The 12,753-nt window shown below is 35.1% G+C and overlaps 1 protein-coding gene across 1 annotated transcript; it reads left to right on the forward strand.

The window, feature by feature from the left end:
* The first annotated feature begins 1,297 nt into the window (after positions 1-1,297).
* Positions 1,298-11,824, forward strand: LOC146908435 (mediator of RNA polymerase II transcription subunit 33A-like). The gene is made up of 11 exons (XM_085727543.1): positions 1,298-1,948; positions 3,509-3,856; positions 4,824-5,128; positions 5,292-5,383; positions 5,470-5,833; positions 5,997-6,207; positions 6,290-6,404; positions 7,309-7,470; positions 8,529-9,177; positions 9,617-9,823; positions 10,541-11,824. The coding sequence occupies exons 1-11, from the start codon at positions 1,557-1,559 to the stop codon at positions 11,659-11,661; spliced, it is 3,966 nt and encodes a 1,321-aa protein (XP_085583669.1). The 5' UTR covers positions 1,298-1,556; the 3' UTR covers positions 11,662-11,824.
* Positions 11,825-12,753: the final 929 nt, after the last annotated feature.

A 12,753-nucleotide genomic window follows, 5' to 3' on the forward strand; every position in this document is an offset into this window, starting at 1 on the left:
TCACTTTCCATCAAACACGTATAAAAGGTACAATTACATACTCCATCCGTTACTAATTATAAGCAAAATTGACTTTTTAGGTTCATTCAATTAATGATGTATGTGGTCCATATTATAAACCACAAACATCATTAATTGAATGAACCTAAAAAATAAAATTTGCTTATAATTAGAAACAGAGAAAGTAATTTTTAATGTAAAAATTCATACTAATTTTGATTGTTTAAATAATGACTTAAAAGCATATGTTAACATTTTTCATTTATTTATTAGTATCTTTTCCAAATATAATCCTTGTTAATATTATCAATTTATCTTAGAATACTATCAAAATTTATCATTAAGTATATATCTATACACAAGGTAATTTAGTAATAACCACACACAGACATATTTATTATTTCAATAATTCTTCTTAATACACATGATTTTTGTTATAAAATCCTGTAAAAAAAGGATGAAGGGAGTATATTTTTGATGTTGTTAGACAACAACTTAAGGCAGCTTTGAAATTATTCCTCTTTGTATTGAATACTACTATATTTTCTTTCTTTCGTTTTTACAAGTACTACCATTTGATTAATAACATGAATTAAGTTTGTTTTTAATCTTGTACCTAAGAAAAAGTTTGTTCTTATAGTCACGCACATTTAAAACAAATTTATTATTCCAACAATTTATTTTAATATCCATAATTTTTGTTATAAATTTTTATAAAAAGGGATTAATGAAGTATATTTTTGAGGTTATTAGACAACAAATGAAGATAGTTTTGAAATTATTCCTTTTATGTTGAATTTAATCAAATAATAGGAATAAGCGGCTTGCTGGTGCGCTCGATATAAATTCCTCAGACATAAGCGAGAAGTCTATCTTTAAAGACTTGGAACAACCCGGAGGAGAGCCCACACCTCAATCAGAGGTTGCGCAGCGGGGGCAAGTTCCGAAAGGGCCATTGGGGAAAGTCCTTAAGAAGATCAATACAAGACTTCTCTTTGCTTCCTCTAAAAAGAGGGGATGACATCCCCCATAAACGAGATTCTAACTTTGATTAACCTCAAAAGTCAGGTTATATCTCAGATGACAAAGCTAGGTCCAGATCTTTTCTGGGTCGAAAACCGAACCAACCTTCTAGTTAAAGAACAAAAAGACATTTAAGCCTATTCTTTTTATTTTATTTTATTGAGAATAATAAATTGCAATAAATATCTTTATCCATCTGTACATCTTTGAATAAAGTGGCTCCACACATGGAAATAATGTCTTTACTCTATTCTATTGAGCTTTGGAATGACTCACTTTTGACTTGAAAAAACGTTTATACTCTCATCTCTTCAAACCGACCCCCAAATTTAGTTTGTTGGGGACAATAAGCGGCGAGTAGCACGCAACACAAGTAAGTGTTTGTTTATCTGCATCACTAACTCAATTCACCACCATCAAATTCAATTCCAATTCCACAGAACCAAACACTTCCTTATCCTAACCTAACCACCACTCTCTTCTCATTACTATATCATCAAATTCAACAGCAACTAACCACAGAACATTCTAGAATGGAGCCGTGGAACGAAACCGTAACGGAATCCGTTACAACCCGTTTAAAGCAATTTCAACAACGAAGCAATGAATCACCAACGGTATGGGTAACGGAGTTAATCGTATACTTTAACTCCGTCGGAGTTGAGTTACCGAGTTCCGAGTTAGTTGAGCTTTTGGTTTCGCAAATGTGTTCTGAAAATGTGAAGGATCATCCTTCTACATGGAAGTTTCTTCATCATGCTCTTTCTTCTAAGCTTATTTTTCCGCTTCAGTTACTTTCGCTTTTAGCTTATAAGGTTTTTAGGAATCGCTTTTCTCATCCTCATGCTTACGCTCTTTTTCTTCCGCTTCTTGATCAACATGCTTTCAATTTTCAACCAATCACTTCGGTCTCATGCAGTAACAAGTAAGTGAATCTTAATGTTTGAGATGAGTTTTGTTTGTGATAATTAATGTATAAGCTATTTCTATAATTTAATAAGTTATGTGATTAAACTGTTTTCTTATGAGCTAAGTTTTTCCATAAGTTACATTTTAAGAGTTTAACCGATTAAGCTGAAAATAGTTTATGGATATGTTATAAGTTGTTATTTTCCTAAGCAATCTCGATTAGTTATCAGCTATGAAGCACGGATACGGACACAGACACCAGACACGACACTGACACGCCAACACCGCTAATAATTTGAGAAAATCACATAATAATTCAGTGAAATTATATGTGTCGGTGTCAGACACATCACGTGTTTGACACTGGGCCACGCCTAATCCGAGGAGTGTCCGTGCTTCATAGGTTATCAGTATCTTATGATGCATGTATGTCCTATCTTATTTGGTACAAAATTGAACCCAATTGATAAGAATCTTTAGTGTGTATCTATTTTGAACAACAGTAGAGTCATCTTGGATCCAGATTTGTTCTAATGAATCATTATCTATTTAGTGTAGTCAACCAGTTAGTAATGTATCTTAGATTCATAGATAGATAGATAGATAGATAGATAAGCCTAAATGAGTTGTTTATTAGACAATCCAAACACAGCCTTATTCAATAAGCATTTAATAAGGTTAGTTTGTCGACTTTGCTCAAACTCGAATGATGTTTTCTCTGTCTTTGTTATTTTCCATTTTACCTTGTATATATTTATTTATTTTTGCTTTTGAGAATCTATTATCCTACAAATCCCTTGCGCTTTTTTCCCTGGATGAATTTATTCTTTTAGGAAATAATAGAACTATTGTCATTGACTTATTGTTGGTAACTAGGCCACTCAATAGTTAAAACCGTACCTCAAATGCATTGGTGATTCGTTACTTGCACCGTTGTTAATATGATAATATGGTTTCCTTTGTGTTTATGCTTATATAAGTTTGAGGTTGAAAATCCATGTGATAATGTGTACTACGTTATCCAGCTAATCTTCATACTTAAATACTGTAACCGTATAGCTAGATTTTGTTGTGAATGACCTATTAATGGATATTTCATGGGTATAGCCCATAAGTGTGAACTGTACAAGTTCACAATAACATTGATTGAATGAGGATTCAATGAAAGAAAGGGCTCCGGTGTATAGAAAGGACCTCACCGTTTAACAAGTAATCATAGAAACGGTGGAACCCACCATTTTTTTTTGTCTATTTCTATTAAATTAACTATGCTTTTTGAATACCTAGTATCAATAGAATTTCTTATTAAGAGGTTAAATACTTAGAATAAAATAAAAAAATCGAGGCTGGAAAGGTTATAGTAGCAAAAGCCATTGGAATTTTTATTTTATATATTGGAAGAATCCATTTTGTCATTAAATTAACTATGCTTTTTTGAATGCTCTAGTTCTATGTGGTTGTTTTTTCTTGTTGCTAGTCCTAGTTAGTGATTTACTTAAGTTACATGATACTTCCTGAATATACCTTGATCAACAATGTTTAATTCTAAAAATGTCTTTTTTGTTTTGTTTTGCAGGATAATTAAGTCCGTTGATTCTGTCCTTCATTTTTCTGAAACATTCAAAATTCATGACCTGGAGCTAGGGCATGTATTTGTACTGTTCTTTTTTAACATCATCATTGCTTTGATTGATAGTACGTTAAATGACTGGGGATTACAAGTGAACTTCAATGAAAGATCGTGTTTAGTCCCAACAGGTGACCAACATATGGAAATTGATCATAATGTGACGCACAATTTAAAAAAAGGTGATTATCGTGAACAGATAAGGAAGAGAAATGCGATCACAGCCTTAGAGGTATTGGAAAGACTAAGCGAAAGCAAAAAAGCAACGATTCTTCTGCAGTCTGTTCTCTTAAACATGTACCGTCTCCCACCTTTTTATATTTTGGCCTTTATGTTTTGACTTGATGTCTTGAAAGTTTAGTTTGGTATTTTAGAATTGATTGCATCTCAATTCATCACTATTAATATCTCTAATCTTACTTAACATCTGAATAATCAAGACACTGAAATAATCTTTTAGCCTATTCCGTTGAGCTCCAAAAATTGATAATATCGAGTTTCAACATTGCCAGACTGAATATTGTAGTAACGATGATTTGCGGATATTTTAAATTTTACACTTCAGATATTGTTTTACTACGATATGACATCTCTATTTTGATTCTCTACTGTATACCATAATATGGTTTGATTATGCTACTGATACAATCAATTTCACTTTAGCTGGTAAATGCTAGAATTCCTATCTGGTTATTTCTAGGTGGTTTGCTAGAAAAAAAAATCCACTACCGTGCATCAAAACAGTAGTTTGAAGTAAATGATTCCATTATCAGATGGTTTGGGAAATTTTATTTAACAGCACATATGCATAATGCATTATGCCCCCAGTAGTCCTGGTTTCTCTTGTCTGAGCACATTTGTGCATAATACTGTATACCATAATATGGTTTGAATATGCTACTGATACAATCAATTTCACTTTAGCCGGTAAATGCTAGAATTCCTATCTGGTTATTTCCAGGTGGTTTGCTAGAATAAAATCCACTACTGTGTATCAAAGTAAATGGTTCCACTATCAGATGGTTTGGGAAATTTTATTTAACAGCACAATGCATAATGCATTATGCCCCCGGTAGTCCTGGTTTCTCTTGTCTGAGCACATTTTTGCATAACCATTTATTAGTTCTTCACGTGTTGGTGCTAGTTTACTTACATAAAGTTTTACATGAATTTTATTGTTCATATATCTTACTTGCTTTCTAGGAGTTGTGTTGGGAAGCTGACGATCTATTTTCCCTATTTTGTGTTTCATCATATTTGATAGGCCTGAAAATTTCAATTGCCTCCTGCAGAGGCTTCAATTTCTTGAATCCCTTGACTTAGCATCATCAGAATTAAAAGTAGTAAATCAAGTCCTTAGAAAAGTGTCTGGAAAGATCCGTGGAGTGTCTCATTTTGATTACTCCCTAAATAAGCATCAGGTGGTTGGGATAAGTGTTGATGTTGGACCTTGTAAGACACTGTTGAAGTGCAACTACAGATCTTGTTGGATTCCTTTGGACATTTATATGGAGAATGCTATGGATTCTAAACAGATTCCCATCAAATCAGCTATTGAGGTGCTTACAGGTAAATCTTTGTGATGGTTTTCGTTGGATTTGTCTTTGCTTGCTGTAATTGTTCATTAGTTATTTAGGGTTTATTTTCTGAAAGTTATTTATTAGATTTGTCTTTGGTTCCATTATTTTGGGTTTGATTCAGATCTTTCTTAATGTTCATGGCCTATTTGCAGAAGGAATCAAGACACTTCAAATATTTAACCAGGCCAGCTGGCATGAAACTTTTCTAGCACTTTGGCTTTCAGCCCTCCGGCTTGTGCAGCGAGTTGAGACTGGTCCATACTTGATTTTTTGTTTTCATGAAAGTATTAACCAAATAATTAATATTTCCCCTCTCTTTGTACATTGTAGGAGCGCGATCCTCCTGAAGGTCCAATTCCCCATCTTGAAGCCCGTTTATGCATGCTTTTGTCTATCGTCCCTTTGGTAATTGTGAATGTTCTAAGGGATGACACTGAACATAATCTGTCTACCGTTCCAGTTTCTCTGGGATCAGAATACAAACATGAAATGAAGAGTGATCGTTCAATGAAACTTGGGCTGATTTCGTCTGTTCAAGTGCTTGGACACTTTTCTGGTCTTCTCTGCCCTCCTGCATTAGTTGTTGATGCAGCCAATCAGGCAGCTAGAAAAGCATCCAGCTTTATTTATAACTCAATGAAAGAAAAGGGTGAATCGTTCACTAGCATTAATGCTAATGCCAATTCAAATGCAGGTAGGTTGATTTTTGTCACTTTAAATATGCTTCCTTTATTTCGTTCTTACTTTATTTACGATGAATAAGGACTACTATCACATGCATACAACTTACTCCTTGTTTTTTTTTTTTTTGTTTTGTTTGCGTATCTCTATATACTTCATAAATAATTATCTTTTAGGTGGGAACTTGAGGCATCTCATAGTGGAAGCTTGTATAGCAAGGAATTTAATGGATACATCAGTGTACTTTTGGCCTGGTTATGTGTCTACATCTGTTACGTCTTTATCAGATTCAACACCACTAGGAAAATCTCCATGGTTAACATTTATGGAGGGAACGCCATTGAACAATTCTCTTATAAATGCTCTTGCGGCGACACCTGCCTCAAGGTTCGTTTTTATGCAAAATAGTGATTCAATTTTGGTATTATCTTACTGATGATTGGTTTTCACAATTTTTCTTCCATACTAGCATTGCGGAGATAGAGAAGTTATACTATATTGCATTGAGTGGATCAGAGGTGGAAAGGCCTACAGCTGCAAAGATTCTATGTGGTGCATCCCTCAGCCGTGGATGGTATATTCAGGTGACAAATCCTATTCCTACCAGAATACTGGACCATTGGAAGTCCTTTCAAAGAAAAGTTTCTTAAATTTGCTTCAAAGGTTTTCTTGGATGTATATTCTTTATATGAGTACTCTTTGTCTCCGTCTCTCACTAAAAACAATCTTGTTACTAAAGGAGAGAGTAAAATCATAAATTTAGGTTTGCATATTTTTAATAAGGGAGGGGCACTAGTTAAGGACCTTAAATAGTAACCTTTTATGAAAGTTGGTGTAATCAATGCATTGGAAATTGAAAACTTTAACATTTTTAAAGAATAATTACTTAATTTAGAATGCTTAAAGAGTGCCCCGGGGGCACTTGTTAACAAGACCCTTTTAATAATATAATAATGTGAATATCAGCTTGAGAACGGATTGGTGCTTGAATGCCAACAAATAGCTCCAGGGGGAAGATTGCCCATGTCATTATAAAGGGCATTTTGGCTATCAACCTATTAGGGATGTTAATTAAGGGAACTAGAGTTAGTTTTTATTAGTCATGGCTTCTGTTTCTCTTTTCTTCTTCAAAAAGGGCAACCTGATGCTATGAAGCTTTCGTTATGGCGAGGTTCAATGAAGGATTCCACATAAAACAATGGTCCTCTAGTCGCAAGGCAGCAACTTCAATCATTGCTTCAAGGCTCCCCGTCCTCCTTGCACCTAAACTAAGAATAAAATTTTACCACGCTTCTGTTCATTGCAATGATGACACTTGGGGATAAGCATCATGTGAATATAACATGTTAATTTTACATCATTTAAATTGTTTTGTCCATTGTTATACTGGATTAATATTTGAATACTCCAGTTCTTGGTATTGTATTTATGAATATTATGTTCCTCATCACTTATTGTTTCTGATGTAAAATGTTGTCTCCTTTGTAGGAACATGTGGTCCACTATGTAGTCAAACTACTGGCTTGTCCTGTACCTCATAGTAACTCTGGAACTAGAGGCCTCTTTGTTGATAATATGTCCATGATAAGTGCTGTCCTCCGTGGAGCTTCCTCTGTTGATACACTTCACATACTTTCTTTACATGGTGTAGTAAGTGAATCTCTCTAACAATTTATTTGATATTTGATGGCTATATGAATATGATACGCCATTTTGATTCTCTATTTCAAATTTCTAAGAATGAACATTTTTGGTTTTCACTTGATAGTTGGCAGTCATTTGTCCATGTTCCAGATGTATAGTGTTGGGTGTGAGGGTGTGTGCTAAGATCTCACATCGACTGATATGGCCAAATTAGTTCTTATAAAGCTTAGGCAATCCTCATCTGTCGAGCTAACCTTTGGGGCAAGTGAGACTAATTCAAATTCTAAGATGATATAGAGCCTATCCTAGATATGTTATTGGGCCACCTGCATTTGTCTATAGCCTCTGGATGTCTAGTCTAGTTCCAAATGTGATGGGGGTGTGTTGAAATATGCCTCCTACATTTGTCCACCCTTCCACTGTCTACACATGGGTGTAAAGTGGTGAGCTGAGGTCCTTCGATTAGAGATTTGGCCAAATTTGTCCTTTTAAGGGTTTTTTGGATAGATAAAAATAAAGATTAAATATATTTTTCGTCCCCCAACAAAAAATCAGTTTTAGTTTCCCTTTTGAAAATTGACATACTCTGCTCCCTTGCATTTGAAATGTGTCAGTTTGTGGTTCCCATGTCTTTTGAAATTTATTGTTCGTGGTCTCTGTGGCAGACATCAAAGTGGGTATTAAAACCGAATGAATTTTAGAAAGCATTAATGACATATTTCAAAAGTCCAATGTGAAAATACTTCACTTTATAAAGATTCAGACAAACACTGAATTTTATTAACTTTTGAGGGACAAAATCATATTTAACCTTATAAATAAAGATGGAAAAGATAATTAAAGAGGAATATTGAAAGTTAAATGATTCCTTATAGTTCCAGACGGAGATGCTCTTGGTTAAGCAAGTTAAGTAGCATTAAAAAAAGAAAAGACTTGACATAAATAGTTAGTTTATAGTTCAAATGTCATTACTGAGCTATTAGTATATAGACTTCATTCTCAAGCTTAATTTATTTTCCAGTTACTTTTTGATGTCAAATGTTTTTAACAAGTTTTTTGTGCAGGTTCCCACAGTTGCTGCTTCTTTATTGCCACTTTGTGAAGCATTTGGCTCCATTTCACCGATTCCAATTAGCACAGGCGATGAGTCTTCAACATCAGTTTACATGGCTTTTTCTTTAGCATTTCTTTTCCTCATTCGTTTATGGAAATTCTGTAGACCCCCTCTTGACCAGTGCATCACTGAAGGAGGAATAGCAGTTGGAGGTTTGGAGTATCTTTTGTCATTGCACAATAACTATGTCATGTCTTCCCAAGATAAGCAAAAAAGCAATCAAAATCTCTTTGATTCTGCATCATTTAAACCTGTTTATATTGATTCATTTCCAAAATTACGGGCGTTGTATTGTCAATACAAATCTTGCGTTGCTTCAACCCTTTCTGGTATTTCTACCGGAAATTCCATTCATCAAACTGCTAGTGTAATCTTAAGCATGATTTACCAAAAGATGTCTAAGGGTGGGATTTCATCAAGTAATTCTTCATCACCAAATAGCAGTAATGCATGTAGCTCTCTCATAAATTCTGGTGAAGATGCTCTTCAAAGACCTGTGCTCCCTGCATGGGAAGTACTGGAAGCTCTTCCTTTTGTCCTGGAAGCAATCTTAACTGCTTGTGTTCATGGGAGGCTTTCATCACGAGACTTGACAACAGGTTCGCTTGATGCTAGCTTTACTTGTATGTGAATCAAAGATTCAAGTTTTATTTGTTTCCATCAATTTGACCTCTCTTTCATCTTTAATAGATGATAGCTAAATCATGAAAAATAAATAAAGTTGCCGGTCCCATTTCGTTTTTGTCAATTTTCTTTTCTGATATCTTAAAATTTTGTCCCGCTGGTCTTAGTCCGTGTCCTAAATCATGTTAAGTTCCATTGAAGTAACTATCATTGACTTGTAATTGTAATATAATGATTAAAAGGAGTTCACATCAAATTAGGGTAATTTCGGTATACTTATACTTAATTGTTATAACTTATAATGCAACTAATAAACAGAATTGAGTTGTTACAGTCAGGAAAAGTTTACTGGACAAAAGGTGCTTGTGTTTCCGGTGCATCTTATCACTGTAACTCGTGCCGTTTCACTTTCAGGTCTGAGAGACCTTGTTGATTTTCTTCCAGCATCAATTGCTGCCATTATTGATTACTTTTCTTCTGAAGTTACTCGTGGAGTATGGAAACAGGTTCCAATGAATGGAACAGATTGGCCTAGCCCAGCAGCAGTTCTTCAGTCTGTGGAATCAGAAATAAAAGCTATACTAACTCATGTTGGCGTTGAGGTTCCAAACTGTTCATCTGGTACTTTGCTGGTTCTTATTCTAATATACATGTTTGATATTTACTAGTTCTCATTATGAGTCCTACCAAATCCAAAACATATCATACATATCTACATGCTTGGGCAGATAGGTGGAAATTGCAGAGATAGGCACATGCACAAACATTTTGTATGTTGCCGGAAGTTGTTGTTGACTTGCAGTGACCAGAATAAATTTGTCTTTCCCCTCTTTCCAAGGAACCGGTTATGTTATGATTTCATCAATACTTTTAACTAATATTTTTATTTTTTTTTGCTTCCAATTTTCTCTCATGTTCATATTGTTGTGACTTTTGTCTGTCCTGTACATTTATGTTGATAGCCAATTCTCTCATTTCTTGCATCTGGCCGACTCTCTCATTTGAACTACACTCCATGTGTCTGTGCATGTATATATGTGTTAGTAAGTAGGTATATAGGGTTGTTTGTGTGAAAGGGAAAAGAGAAAAAGCAGTGGTGGTTTTTTTTTTCCTTGATTGAGAATATGAAATGTCAGCAAATATTATGTCCATGTATTTCTGTGTCAGAGACAATATGGATGAGAATATGAATTTAGCACTATCATTTCTTAAGAGAATCAGAAAATTTTATTGTTTTCTTATCTTTTCTAATCATTTATAAGGGTACTTTAGATTAAACAATGCAGTGGTAATTATTACATTTGCATTGCTTACGAGTTAAGTCTTTGTTGCTGGCAGGAGGTTCGCCAGTAACGCTTCCATTACCAATGGCAGCTCTTGTTAGTTTATCCATTACTTTTAAACTTGACAAGAGCCTGGAGTACATCCATGCTATCACCGGAGCTGCTTTAGAAAATTGTGCATCAGGTTGCCCTTGGCCTAGCATGCCTGTAATTGGATCTCTGTGGGCACAAAAGGTTCGCCGCTGGCACAACTTCATTGTCGTATCAGGTTCCCGCTCTGTGTTCAGACATAACAATGAATCCGTTGCTCAGCTGGTGAGAAGTTGCTTCACTTCATTCCTTGGAGTATTGTCTGGTTCAAACTCAAAGTTGACTGCTGAATGTAGTGTGAATGGCCTGTTGGGTAGTTCCATTACTGCCCCTGGTGCCTTTCCTTTTGTTGCACCAGGATTCCTTTATCTTCGATCCTGTCGAGATATACACAACGTGCAGTACCTAAACGATGTGATTGTGGGTCTAGTGACAGAGTATTCCAATGAATTGGCCGGAATAAGGGCGAGTTCTGGATCTAGCCGTTTAAAATCCAATGAATCATCATCACTATTCCTAGCTGCTCAAAGTGCAAAAGAAATGGCAACACTTGGTGCAAGTCTCTTATGTTCAGCTGGTGGTATACAACTGGTCCAGGAATTGTACAAGGAGACTATTCCTACCTGGTTGCTGTCGTCAAGGGATGTGAAGCGCAAAAATGACAACGTGATGTCATATATACTTGAGGGCTATGCTATAGCATATCTGTTGACATTTTCAGGATCAATTCTATGGGGTGTCGGGACCAAGTTACCATCACCGAAACTGTCTAGAAGGAATCACACAATTGGAGTCCATTTGGACTTCTTGGCAGAAGTCATGGAGAGAAAAATTTCCCTAAGTTGCAATCCTATTACATGGAAAACTTATGTTTGTTGTTTAGTAGGATTAATGGTTAGTTTTGCACCTGCATGGCTTCAAGAAGTGAAGGTAGATAGTTTGAGGAAATTGGCACATGGATTAAGCAGATGGAACGAACATGAACTAGCACTTTCTCTACTACAAAGAGGTGGGACAGCAGCCATGGGAGCTCTTGCGGAACTTGTCAATGTGATTGAGTTTGAGCATAAGAAGCCATACTCATAATTCAATGCGGCTGCAACTTGCAATTTGCTCTCAATCCTGTGAACTATAGCTGTAGTGTCATAATTATAATGTGCTGCACCATAGTTTTGGTCAAATGTTTTTTTAGGAAAATTATTGCATATTAAGAATGAAATTATTTATTATTTATTAAGTTTGATAATTAGATTTCGGTGTATATTAGTTAAGAAATTTATTTATTATTCAAATAGCACTAATTTTATAGTTAATTTCGAAGACATAAAAGAAAGAGTGCTAAGAAGTTACAGTTACTGTGTCAAAAAAAGAAGTTACAGTTACAAGGGATGCTACTGTCTGATATGTACATTGCAATTGTATTTGTACCATTCAACTAATTAATCCATTTTTTTTTTTGAGGAATCATATTATTACTGTTATGAACAATAATGAATAAAAATCGATATGAATGTCCATGATCATCGATAATGAATAAAAATCTAATTAATCATATTACAAGACGGGGCATTCAATAATAATGGTCTGACAATAAATCAAAGGTTAAAATTACAAAAATAAGATGAAGTTTCTTTAATCCCATTGCTTGAAATTTACCAATGGGAATTCAATGAAACAGCCACACAGGAATATGGAAAATATATATAATACGTCCGCCGCAAATTGCTAAGAAATTAACACGCCAGAATGGAATTAAGCAGCAACAGCTATGGCAGCGTGAATGCAAAGAAAATAAAGGAAAAACTGAAACTTGGAATTAAATTGAATGGAAAATATTTTGCTGGACTGTATTGTAAACTATGGTAGCTACAGGTACAATGATCTAAGTGTTTGGCTCTTTTTATAGCCTAAATTCTAAGCTGACAACTCTTAAAATTGTGCAGAAAAAGTGCTTTCTTGTTGGATCGCGGGCAGCCAGTTGAGAAATTCTGGAATTTGAGTTTATCGCATGCATGACGGGTGTCAGCTTGCGTGACGATCAGCCCGTCATGGGATGTTGACTTGATCTCCTGATCTGTTGATTTGGGTGGTGACGGCTGTCATGGACCCTTCAGTGCCCGTCACAAGTGCTTTTTCAGCATTTTTCTTCCGTTTTCGCTTCTAATCACTTGAGTACCT

Source organism: Medicago sativa, chromosome 7 (genome assembly GCF_051527215.1).
Source record: "Medicago sativa cultivar Bolivia chromosome 7, Bolivia_mono, whole genome shotgun sequence".
Classification (NCBI taxonomy): Eukaryota; Viridiplantae; Streptophyta; class Magnoliopsida; order Fabales; family Fabaceae; genus Medicago; species Medicago sativa.

What these genes read in the sequence shown, in the direction of transcription:
- LOC146908435 (XM_085727543.1), top strand. Translation starts at nt 1,557, where the DNA reads ATGGAGCCGTGGAACGAAACCGTAACGGAATCCGTTACAACCCGTTTA. An exon ending in CAGTCTGTTCTCTTAAACAT is followed by an intron (nt 3,857 to 4,823) that starts GTACCGTCTCCC and finishes CATATTTGATAG; the next exon opens with GCCTGAAAATTTCAATTGCC. An exon ending in GGTTCCAAACTGTTCATCTG is followed by an intron (nt 9,824 to 10,540) that starts GTACTTTGCTGG and finishes TGTTGCTGGCAG; the next exon opens with GAGGTTCGCCAGTAACGCTT.